The 12807-nt window shown below is 40.1% G+C and overlaps 1 protein-coding gene and 1 long non-coding RNA gene across 6 annotated transcripts in view; one reads left to right on the top strand and one right to left on the bottom strand.

Moving 5' to 3' along the window:
• The window catches only part of Rap1gds1 (Rap1 GTPase-GDP dissociation stimulator 1), a 575856-nt gene that overhangs the window by 457482 nt on the left and 105567 nt on the right, over positions 1-12807 (bottom strand). For all 5 annotated transcript variants that reach the window (XM_050121753.1, XM_050121755.1, XM_050121752.1 and 2 more), the window contains 2 exons: positions 7660-7788; positions 4058-5765 (listed from right to left, as the gene is read on the bottom strand). In XM_050121753.1, the coding sequence (XP_049977710.1) occupies positions 5638-5765; positions 7660-7788 (257 nt within the window). In that variant the 3' untranslated portion in view covers positions 4058-5637. The remainder of the gene's footprint in view (positions 1-4057; positions 5766-7659; positions 7789-12807) is intronic.
• LOC126488352 (uncharacterized) overlaps positions 1-12807 on the top strand; it is a 124491-nt gene that overhangs the window by 20532 nt on the left and 91152 nt on the right. The gene's annotated exons all lie outside the window — the stretch shown is intronic.

Genomic DNA, 12807 nt, shown 5'->3' with positions numbered 1-12807 from the left:
AGATCTTGAAGTAGAACTATCCAAGTCTTATCTATCAGTCTATCTGGACTTTTTTCGGTCTGGTTGTCTCCAACTTTATGAGCAAGAATTCATTCATTCAACAACACTCAACACTTAGCACCAACCATGAGCAAACCCTGCTCTTGGATGTGAAAATAAAGACAACATACTCAAATAAAGCAAGTAATACCACTGTAGTTTCATATACTATTTATTTATTAAGTTATTAATATGGACAGAATTATNGCAGAATTGTTCTTTAATCAGAACAACTGAAGGGTCACATATACTCTTTCTTTCTTCCTTCTGCCCTTCCTTATTTCTTTCTTTCCTTCTTTCCTTTCTTCCTTCCTTCTTTTTTTTTTTTTTTTTGAGACAGGGTTTTTCTGTGTAGCTTTGGAGCCTGTCCTGGAACTAGCTCTGTAGACCAGGCTGGCCTCGAACTCACAGAGATCCACCTGCCTCTGCCTCTCAAGTGCTGGGATTAAATGCATGTGCCACCATGGCCCAGCAACATAATATTTCTTACTTTCATTATGGGGAAGCAAATCATTTTCCCCTTGAAAATCTAGGTCAGTCACCCTTCCTAACACTGTTATTTCTTTCTTAGCCTGTTGGATTAAAGATCTCAGAATCTCCAAGTGGGGGAAGTCTGAACTTCCAGTCCAATGGAATGGTTGTTGTATCTCCTGGTAGGAGCATTTCTCACTCTGGAACCCAGGCTTATAGGCCGGTAGAATTTAAGGTCATGGGAAGAGAAAGTAAAAAGTCTCCTAGTGGATTGCTAGTTACATTTCCATTTCTACCCCTTGATTCCTGAACTCATGAATCAGGCAGTAGGAAAAACTATTATACATTGGATGCTGATTTAAAGTATAAACCACCTTCTGGAGAATTCTTCCCCAGCCTTCCAGGGAACTGTCACCTAACCGGTGCTGTACCAATGTCTTCAAAAAGCCATTCCATGATTCTGTCAGGCCAACTGCTTCAGGATGCTGGGGAACATGGTAAGACCAATGAATTCCATGATAATTGGCCCATTGTCACATTTATTTGGCCATGAAGTGAGTTTTTTGATTGGAAGCAATACAGTGTGGAATACCATGATGGTGGGGAAAGCATTCTGTAAGTCCACAGATGGTGGTTTTGGCAGAAGCATCATGTGCAGGAAAGACAAATCCATTACCAGAATAAGTGTCTACTCCAGTAAGGACAAAGTGTTGTCCTTTCCATGGAGGAAGGGGTCCAGTGTAGTCAACCTGCCACCAATCACTGGCTAGTCACCCCAGGGAATTGTGCCATATCAGGGGCTCAGCTTCACACCTCATCTCTGCCCTCTAAATGGCTAATTTCGGGAATGAAAACTTGCCGATTTTTCCTCCATGGCATTCCATCTGCAGAAGCACTTTTCCTACAAAAGCTTTCTACCAGCTTTCTGCCGGAAGTTTCCTCCTGCGGATGACCATTTCATTACATTTGATGTTATGATTTCAACATTTTCATCTGTTTAATGCCATTTAGTGAATCATTATTAGAAAAGGAATTAAGAGTTACTCACTCATCTTGAAATGAAATGCTTTTATTTCATTTACTTAAAATATTGAATAAGACTTGAGGACATAGCTCATCAGTTAAAGTGCTTGCCAGACCAGTAATAGAATCAGAATTAGGACCTCCAGAACCCATGACGTATCTAAAAATAGCTTTGAAAGGTAGAGATGGGAACAAAATGACGAAGGGGACCAGCCATATCTGCAAGCTCTGAGTTTGATTAGGAGTGATGCTTAGACAAATATGGTGGAAGAGAAACTGATAAAGATTCCCAACATCAAACTTGGGTTCTCACACACATGTGCACATGAACACATGTACGTACACACATATACATGAAAACATTCTTCTTTCCATGTGTGTGTGTGTGCACATACACATATAAACACATACACACACACACACGGAAAGAAAAACTATTTCTCCTGCAATGTAAATTAATTCAACATTTATTTATAGTGAATAATGCTGCGAGATCATCACATTCTATTCTTTGTAGACATTTCTGGTAAATTAGTAGGGAATCCTAGAATATAAGTTGAAAGTTTCTTTTTAAAGGAATAACTAAGGTGTAGAACAGTGACTTTGCCTTCAAAAAATTAACTTACAACTGGGCGGTTTTGACATTAGTGAGCATGAGTATAATCATCTTAAGACAGAACAACTATTGACTTGGAAGTCTAGATTTGTTCCCTTTGAAGGATACATGGACAAATGCATACTCAATACTCATGATGGGCTTGTCTATGTTTCAAGGCTAGAATTCTGTCCATAAGGAGTTATGAAATGAGGAAAAGAAAAATAATAAACATGTGAAAAGATTTATTTGCTAGATATAAGGTGAAAGAAATTCAACTAGAGGGAACCAAATGCCAGTGGCTGTTTCAGGTAGAGGAGTCACCAGTCAGTGACTCTGAACCAGTGGTTCCCAATCTTCCCAATGCTACAACCCTTTAAAACAGTTCCTTATGCTGTGATTGATGACCCAGCTCTAAAATTATTTTTGTTGCTGTTTCATAACCATAATTTTGCTCCTGTGACGAATTGCAATGCAAATATGTGATGCGGAGGATATCTGATAGGAGAGCCCTGTGAAAGGCTTGCTCAACAACCCCCAAAAGGGTCGCAACGCACAGATTGAGAACTGTTGTTCTAGGCACCCTAGTGATAGACCCCTGTGACAAAGGACCTTTCTCTCCTTGATGCCACCTCACCTTACTGTGAAGTGAAGGAGGAAGCGAGTGCTGCCCTTCCAGTATACATAAAGAACTTAAAAGAACAGAGTCAGGAAACCAAGGTACCCAGTTAAAAACTGGAAGACCTAGAAAATATTCAAATGGATATGCAGGCAAACGATGAGTGGTGTACTATCATTGGGAGTGGGAGAAGAAAATATTTCCATATGAATACTACTGAATTGATAGTTTTAATTGGTTAAATAGCTTGTGATACATCCAAACACAAGCATGTTATACTTTGGTAAAATGAGTAATAAAGACCCATAAGAGAAGAAATAAAGAGATACCCAAGAAATAAGATACATAAGAAAAAAAATGAAATACTATAGTATGTGTGGTGTGATAATGGGAATGTGTATTCTCTGATTTGTTGAAAGTCCATCAGGCTGTTCTTGATGCACCAGGCAGTGTTTTAGATGCCATGTTATATTGGTGAGCAAAGCAAAATTGATTTTTTCATGAGCATCTGGGAATATTTATTTGCATGCATGTGGAAATTCCTAAAAAAATAATATTTAAGAAATAGTGGTAACCTTTTTAAACTATAAACAGAGAATTAGTGGGAATTTAGTAATTTCATTTCCATTATTGTGTAGGACAGACAAGATTTTTTGCTTTTAAAACTGAAGGCTTTTATTATGAAATATTTATTATAACCATAATATAAGAAACTTGGAATAAACCCCGCAACTTTCACTGTTCCCTGTTACCTCAGTCATCAGTTGAAAGTCTACTGTCTCTTATCATCTCTCTTCGAACATTAACATAAATAAGCTCATATATCCAATTTCAGGGTAATCTTTATTCAGTATTAGTAAAAATGCTAAAACCATCACCATTTGATGACTGAATAATATATTAAGCTTAAGAAGTTTTTTTGATTTGTCTTGTTTTTTTGTTTTTTTGTAACAGTCGTGGCTGTCCTGGAACTCGCTCTGTAGACCAGGTTGACTCCAACTGCCTCTGTCTCCTGAATGCTGGGGTTAAAGGCTTGTGCCACCACCACTTAGCTACAAGCTTTAACTTAGTTTTTATTGGCTTGTTTGTGAGACATAGTGTCATGTAGTCAAAGCTAAGCTTGAACTTTCATTGTAGTGAATTATAATTTCTTGTTGTCCACTGATAGCCAGAGAGGAGCGCAAGTATCTCTTTAGAGTATCTTCATTTTTCTTTTTTTCTTGTAGTTTCATATACTATTTATTTATTAAGTTATTAATATGGACAGAATTATACAACATTCGTCCACTTATTCAACTCAGGAGAAAGACATTAAAGAGCTCATTCCTACAATAAGTGTAGCACAAGCGCTCACAAATAGTTCCCTTATTTGAACATCACAGGGAATTGTCAGTCGGGTTTTTACTTACATTAAGTAAATCCTTCTTGAATTGAAAAGTGTGAAAACCAAAGTCTGATTTAGATAATGCAGAGATACATGTATCTCCTGTTGGGGAGAAAAGAGCTGGTCCCCTCTTCAGCAGCCCCTCTCTCTGCCTGCCCTCCAGTCCTGTGAAGGAGCCCACCCCCCCTTATATTATCCGCAGGAGTCAGACTTGGGTGAGAGAAGGCAGGTCACAGGGAGTCCCGATTAATTTATAAAGATTGTGTGTCAGAGCTCTAAAAACTCACTTGGTGGTGGTTAGTGGCAGTGACGAGCACACTACATTTTTGCCAAGAAGGTTCCTTACATCGAGTCCTGGCTTGCAGCCTGTGAGATTACTGTGGTTCTCAGTGGGAAAGTGGAAGTGAGGGACTCTAACAATGACCGCTAGGAGGCCATCTGCAGAATGTACCGGACTGGCTACTATGGCTTTTCAAACCGGCCTTCCTTCCTTTAGTATCGACACGTTTATATCTTCATGCTCCCTCTTATATCCACCTAGAATTAGCGCAATATTTAAAAGGAGTATGAAAGACGAAACCCCTTGCTTTCAGCCTGAAAGATGAAAAACGGGGGGGAAAGTCCGTTCCCCACCAAACAAGCTGTACTCAACTTTCCTTAGTTGAACAAATGGCTATTAAGTTTTAGAGACATGTGTTAGACAACGCTAGTTAACCGATGGAAGTTCTGGATGTAACTACACACAAACTGCATGTAAAACACAGGCGAGATCCAAAGGGGTCCAGGATGCCAGGGTTTCTCTAACCCCTTTGTTCCAATCACACTGAAAACCACGTTTCAGTGTTGGGCCTCTGTACCACTCTCAGTTAAAGATGGAACGAGAAGCCTAAGGAAGTCCTGCCACGTTGTTTGGCAAACCGCCTCTACAGTTCAGAAAAAGGAAAAACCACAGGGAAAGAGTGAGTACTGAATCTATCCAACTCCAGGCACAACGGGCCTGCCATTCCGAGGAGACTTAACGAACGAGCAGCTATACAGCCGTTTCGATCACTGTGCTTCCCGAGCACCAAAAAATATGGTGCTCCCATGACTGTTCGGGATCATCTTTCAATAAGCTGGACAGATCCTGCTGCATTCTTTGTTTCTAATTTACCAGTACACTGATATGTAGCTTACTGCATGTGAAGAGCAGGTCAGCATGTAGTACCACGTTTACATCTTCATAGGCCTACAACATGCACACTCTACTTAATGTAGCTCAAGCATCGGGGATACAGGGTAACAGTTACGGGTGGAGACTTGTTTGGACGGTCGTGTTCACATTAACTATGGGTGGAGAAATCTTATTAGGCAGGTAGGTACCTAGAGAGTTCTTCGGTTGGTACTGGAACATTACACGCATGCACAGGTGATGCAGTAGAGGATGGCGCTGAAGCGGCAGCTTGGATGGAGAACGGTGGGGTGGTCAGCTGGGGGGGGGATGCCTTGTGCCAGGAGGGGCCGGTCTCAGCTTTCCACTGTGAGTCTCTGCTCTGTAAGAGAGGCCTGTTGGGCGACACTTTTGTTCTCATGACTTCGAAGTTTGGATACAACATCTAGAAAGGCCAAATCCTGCACTTCCTTGTACAGGGATTCTGGAAGAGACAAGTCAGGCAGAGCTCACGTTTCTGCTTTATTGCACTACATAATCTACCCCAAACATACACCTGACGATTTGACCAGGCGGGGCGACAAAATGAGGAACAAGTCAAGAAAGAGCCCAACAGCGCCTAGTAAGGTCTTTTTGAGGCGCGCACTGCCATTTGTAAAGACTCACATTAGGTTCTGCAGTCTGAAGGTGTTCAGGGTAATAAGATGGAATTAAACACAGCTCATTATATAATCTCAACATTTAGTAACTTAAATCTGCAACTTAATCCCATCAGCAGTTCAAACAAAAAGCAAAATATTTAAAAACCTGTTAAATTTGTGATACGTGAAGTTTTTTACTTCATATACTTAGAATAAATTCTGCGAATCTCACCTCCTTTTTAAATTTTTTTCCCCCTAGCCTGCCTTTTCTGACCTTTTTGGCTCATTTACTGTTAACATAAGAAAGGACAAGAGTCCCAGTATAACTGAGAACCTGCTATTAGGAAAAATGGGGCCCTGAATATGATTAATATAATCAACACTCTGCAACTGGTGGTCTTTAAATTTTTAATTTTTTTTTAATATGCATTTAAACCACAAGCTTATACCACAGGGCAAGTATTGTGGTCTGAGGACAGTGTGGTAGTTGATACTTCTTCAACCATGTGGGTCCCAGAACTATGCTCACAGGCTTTAGTGGCAGGTACCTTTAACCATGGGGCCCATCTCCTTGGTTCCTGGTATATTAATGAGCACAGTGGGTTTCTCATTAGGATCTGGAAAGGAGTGCATCTTTCACGTATAGACAACGGACCAAGAATCTGCTGACTACAGAAATTTGTGTGTGTGAATGAAGGGGTTAATAAAACATTCTTAAATGAGCGAAAACTGAATTTGTTACAAGAAGATAACTTATAATGTCTGGGGTTAGTTATCTAAGTGAAAAAGGAGCAATTTTCCTTTATTACATTAAATATACGTGGTGTAAATAAAATAATTAAAAGCACTGGCAGAATGGATTATAAAGCGACGCAGATAAAAAAGACTAACAACCAGATACTTCAAACTTATCCATACTGTAGACCGAAACTAAGAGTAGAAGAAAAAAAAAAAAAAAGGAAAATGCTACTCAAAAGTAAGTGGGAGTAGCTATGTTAACGCCACATGAAGGAGACTTCAGAACAAGACCATTAGTAGAGACATTACATGGCCACTGATGAGCTACTCTACCAAGAAACTGCAGGATCCCTAAGGTCATGTATACCTACCGATATTGTTTACAGCATTCTAAGAAAAAACTGACAGTCAAATTTATATTATGGGGAAGAGGGCTTCCATACTCTTCTGTCAACTGACCACTCAGGAAATCAGCAAGAATACAGGAAATACCACCATACAGAATTTAACTGATATCTGTAAAACATTCCACTCAGTTACAGAGAATGAACATACATCCAAGTATCCATGGTACGTATACCGATATACACCAATGAGTTTAGTTACTACTATAACAATAAAACCAGAACTTGTTCTTTACATAAAAATCCATTTTGGCATTAATAAACACAAGTTGATTTTTGCTGTATTTTCTGTATCTTCTATTATAGAAGAATCCTTTGGGAACACTTTCAATTTAGAGGTAATCTTGGGAGTGGCTCAACTGCCAGAAGCACGTATGTATGCTCCTGTAGTGTGGTTCCCACTAGGGCAGCTCACAACTGCCTGTAATTACAGCTTCAGGAGATCTGACACCCTATTCTGCCCTGAGGGCAAGTTCCTGTAGTCTCTTTAAAAATTAATGTCTATTTTAAACACCGTCACCACTTACTATGACTACACATGTAATATTCGATGGAAGGCCATATCCTGGTATCAAGTGACAGAAGAAATACATACCAGATCCCATGAGAGCACAGATCAGGACCATGGAGTTATATTTGATCTCTGGAGCACTTCTCTCATCCGCTAGAAGTCGGTGGAGAATCTGTACAAGCTTAGCACTTTCAAGATCTTTCTCAGCAGGACCTACAATAGGAAACAATGTGTGTCATGGCCACTGTGGATGGCAGTAGTGTCAACAGGCTAAATATTGCGTCCCCTTCTACACACTACTTACAGAGAACTCCCAAAAGGGGAGCAGTGTGAATCCAGGATACAGGGAAGAAGAGAGCTGCTTAAACAAAACTAAAGTAAAAAATTTTAGCTTATTTTTTTCTATATTAAAAAACATTCATTGTTGCTTACTATCCTGTGCTGTGTTTTCACCAGAAAAATCAACATCAGAAAGGACAAGACAAAGCAGAAAAATAAGACAACAATACATTCAGACATACATAAAGAAAAAAGAAACGTGACAAAAAACTCCCAACAACTCTAGGATACATTCAAGAAATCAAACCTAAGAACCCACAGCAGGAGGAGCAGTCAGGCAATTTACCCAGTGAAACAACTTAACCAGAGAAGACCCTCTGCACAACACTCACAGGCAAGATGTCAAAAATATAAAGAAGCAACATTACCAAAATACTGTGTATTTCATTAGCATCCTTAAGAACCAGGCAAGCACAGAACAACACAGTTCAAGCCCTGAAAGTAAATGACTAACACCAAAATTACTATATCAAAAAAAAAAAAAAACTTTCTTAAAACTCATGGAGAAATAAGGACAGTTCAAGACAAACTCAGATGAAGGCAATTCATGCCAAGCAAGCCAGCACTGTACAAGAAGGGCTGATTAGTACGCAGCCTGTGTCCAACTGCACATACCCGGAGCAAGCAAGCCTGCTAATAAAGAAGCGGGAAGTAGACACCAACTGCACTATTTTAGGACGTGCCATGAGAAACTATCCACCCAGGGCTCCCTTCCCAGTAGCTCTCTTACCACCCAGAGGACTAATTCTAACCCCCACCAGCTTGCTTACAGCTGTTTGCTTTAATACATTTATGCATCCTTTGACTCTGTGTTTAAACATCTTACCTGTGTTCCTCGGCGACAATCGCTAGATCACCCTTTTTAATCCACTCAGTCTGCATCTTTTAATTGGCAGATTGAGGTCATTTGCATTTAAAGGTACCATTTAGAAGAGATTGCTATTTCCTGTGATAGTGTTAGGTGGTGTTCCAGCTGATTGGATTATCTTCCTTCTGTTGGTATTAACAATTTTCTGCGTTGGGTGTGATCACCCCCCCCCCCCCCCCCCCGTTTTGTCTCTGTTCATCTGTTCCTTTCATGGAATGTTTACTTTCCTGTATGTTCACAGTGATGCTGTCTTCTTTCTCTGCACATGCTCTTTTAAGAATCTTGTACAGTGCTGGCTTGCTTGGCATGAATTGCCTTCATCTGAGTTTGTCTTGAACTGTCCTTATTTCTCCATGAGTTTTAAGAAACAAATGCTTGCCTGGTTCTTAAGGATGCTAATGAAATAACACAGTATTTTGGTAATGTTGTTTCTTTATATTTTTGACATCTTGCCTGTGATGTGTCGTGCAGAGGGTCTTCTCTGGTTAAGTTGTTTCACTGGGTAAATTGCCTGACTGCTCCTCCTGCTGTGGGTTCTTAGGTTTGATTTCTTGAATGTATCCTAGAGTTGTTGGGAGTTTTTTGTCACGTTTCTTTTTTTTTTTTTTTAAATGTATGTCTGAACTGGGAGGCTACCTAGGAAAAGTTTACCCTCTCTGACAGAGATATTCAACCAAATAGAACCCCTCCTCCCCTGGAGAAATGTGGATTTCAGTCCTATCTCTCCCTCATAGGAGTCTGCTTTCTCTCTTGCTTTCACTTTAAATAAGCCCAACTCTCTTTCCTGCCTTTTACTCTTTTGACTGGCAGACAAAACAAACCCATCCATGCACTTTAGTTAAGTAGACTCAAGTTCCAAACTAGTCAGGAGGGAAAGTGGACTGCAGTTCATCAAGAAAGATATAATCTGGGAACCAAATTTTGGGGCTTCAAATCCCAACAAACGCACAAAGGCACAAGCAATTACACAGCTCCTGACACAGTCATATCAGGGAATTCCAACAGTCCATGTTCCTAGTAAGACAGCTCTGCCAAACCATCAAAGAAACTTCAAGCGAAATTACACAACAGACCAACTGGAGATTCCATCTAACCAATAAGGAATATGGAATCGTCTAAATATGATCATGTTATAGGTCACAAAACAAGTCTGAACAGAAGCTCCAAAAACAACAACAAAACAAAGTCTAAAATAATTCTATCTCAGCAGGTTACAGTAAGCAAAAGTAGAAATCAATAGCAAGAGAAACATGAGAAACTACAGAAATACTTGTATGCTAAAAAAATTTACACTACACTATTAAATGAACAGTAGTGATTGAAGAAAACAAGGAAAACATGAAATTCCTAAAAATCTTGTGAAAATAACAGTACTACCTCTTATCACAACATTTGGGATACAGTGAAGGTGTATTAAAAAGAAAAGGTTATAAATATAAACACGCTCATGCACATATGCACAATATTAGGATTTCACAGTTCTAGCAAACCAAAGTCACCAAACCCAACACACGAAGAGGTTTAATAAATACTAGGGAAGAAGCTAATGAAAAACACCAGAAGGAAAATGTACGCAATTAAAGAGCTGGCCCCCTAAGTAAAACAAACAATGCCCCCCAACACAAAATGTTCAGAAAGTCCTTAGCCAGACTAAAGGCAAAGACCCTGATAAATAGGACTGGTAATGAAAGGGGATGAAAGGGGGCTGTTATAATACAAGCCAACGAAACCCAAAAGACCACTGGGGAACTCTGAAAACTTAGACTCCAAAAGCTGAAAAACCTAGACAAAACAGATTGACTTCTAACCCATGTGACTTACTGAATGAAGCTGTTCAACCCATAACAAGTAATGAGATTGAAACAAGTAATAAAGAGACACACACAGGCTGGTTCACTGTTGAATTCTAATACAGGCTTCTTCTTCTTCTTTTTTTTTTCTGAGACAGGGTTTCTCTGCAGCTTTGGAGTCAGTCCTGGAACTACTCTTGTAGACCAGGCTGGTCTCGAACTCACAGAGATCCGCCTGCCTCTGCCTCCCAAGTGCTGGGATTAAAGGTGTGCACCACCACCGCCCGGCTCTACCAGGCTTCTAAGAAGACCTAACACCACTACTTCTCAGACTAGGATAGCCTTGATACCCAAACTAGATAAAAATGTAAGAAAAATACAGGCTAAATTTTCTGGTGAACACACAGCCAGAATGCCTCAACAAAGTGTTTGCACATCAAATCCTAGAATATTGTTAAGGTGGTTATGAACACATAGATAATTTGGTTTTGTTTCAGGGTTGCAAGGCTTGTTCTACATATGAAAACCAATAAATACAGCATAGAAAAGGTTTTCAGGACATCATGACAAAGGGCATCTGAGGCAGTTAAACATCCCTTCAGGTAAAAAGCACTAAAGAAACTAGAAACAGATAGACATACCTTACGTACTATAGACATGCTATAGGCCAAAAGCTAGAGGCATAGCTAAATTATATATTAACTTTGGAAAAGAGCAGAGCTTTCCCGCTAAAATCCAGAATATGATAAGCTCCAAGTCTTAGCTAGAACAGTAAGAGAAAGAGATAAAAGGTGACACAAAAAGGAAAGAAAGAAGTCAAATTATCCCTATTTGCAAAGAACATGATTCTACATTTAAAAGATCCTTTGGGCAGGGTGTGATGAAAAGCAGTTTTGGGTCTTAGCCAAAGTTATGTGGCTCTGATACACCATCCCTGGCTACAGTTATCAGAGTCTGGTTCTATTTGTCTCTTGGCTTCTTAAAGAGAATTCTGCCCACACGGATGCTTATATACTTACGCAGCCACCAACAAGCACAAACAGAAGCTAACAGTTTAATTTTGCTTTGTGGGAAATATTGAACGCAGACATACAAAAGACAGAGGTGAAAGTTTAGATGAAGGAAGTACTATAAAGTAATAGAAAAACATGTACAGAGGTTATTAAAGGGGAGAATCAGTAGAAACAGAGGGCACAGAAAGTCTGGATCAATAAGACCACCCCTTCTCCCCCTCTCTCCTCTCTTTCCCTCCCTTCCTTTTTCTTTGAGACAAGGCCTCAAATTGTAGGGTGCAAAGGGCTAAGGGAAAACACCCTGCCCAACTGGACCCAGGGCCATGGCTTGAAATCCCACCAATCCCTGAGCTTGCCCCAGAGTGAGGTTGCAGAATCCCATCAATCCCTGAGATCCCTGAGCATGAATACTATCAATCCTGAAGCTTGCTATCAGGCTCCAAAACTCCAGCAATCCCAAGCCATCCTCCCCACAAGAAACCCTATGTAAACTCTGTACCCTGTTAAGTTTGCTGTTGCTTCCTATCCTAGTAGAGGAAGCCACCCTCTTGGATTTTTCCTCCCAATTTGTTGTGAGGTGTGACAGTCTACTAGAACCCAGCTATAACAACTCAAGAGTCGGATTGCAGCAGAGCTGTAACACTTTTGTAACACTATCCCCTAGCAGAGCAGAGTTGTTACATTCCACGGGATCTGAACAGAGCTGTAACAACTTTGCTGGGGGACATCCGCCCCCCCCCCCCACTGGGCACATTGTTACACTTGCATTGGGAAACCTTCTCCCTGGAGCAGAGCTGTAAACTGCTATGTTTACGATGATTTTGTGGAGTTCCTTGGCTAGGATACCTTTCCATCCAAGCTGCAATGCTTACATAAACAAGGTGGGCCTTAAACTCACTATGTAGCAAAGCTGATGTTGAACTTCTGATCTTCCTAATACCTTGGGAATGTTGGGACTTATAGACAGGTACCACCAGGCACATGGGGACTGAACTGGGGACATTGTTCATGCTAGGCAAGTACTCTGTCAACTGAGCTTTATATAGCTTTATACCTTTCACATTCTTCTTCCTGTGATATTCCAGGTTTCATTTCAATTATTATAAAGCCCACTGAAAATGTTTTATGTATCTTCTAAGTAAAATATGACTTAAAACTTAAGCCCTAAAGTGCTGATCTAAAAATGTTACACAAAGCATAGCCACAGGAAACACCTGTGACA

The sequence above is a fragment of the Alexandromys fortis genome, unplaced genomic scaffold, assembly GCF_014885135.2.
Source record: "Alexandromys fortis isolate MF-2015 unplaced genomic scaffold, M_Fortis_MF-2015_v1.1 scaffold_196, whole genome shotgun sequence".
NCBI classification, from domain to species: domain Eukaryota; kingdom Metazoa; phylum Chordata; class Mammalia; order Rodentia; family Cricetidae; genus Alexandromys; species Alexandromys fortis.
This window is presented reverse-complemented; position numbering and strand designations above follow the sequence as displayed.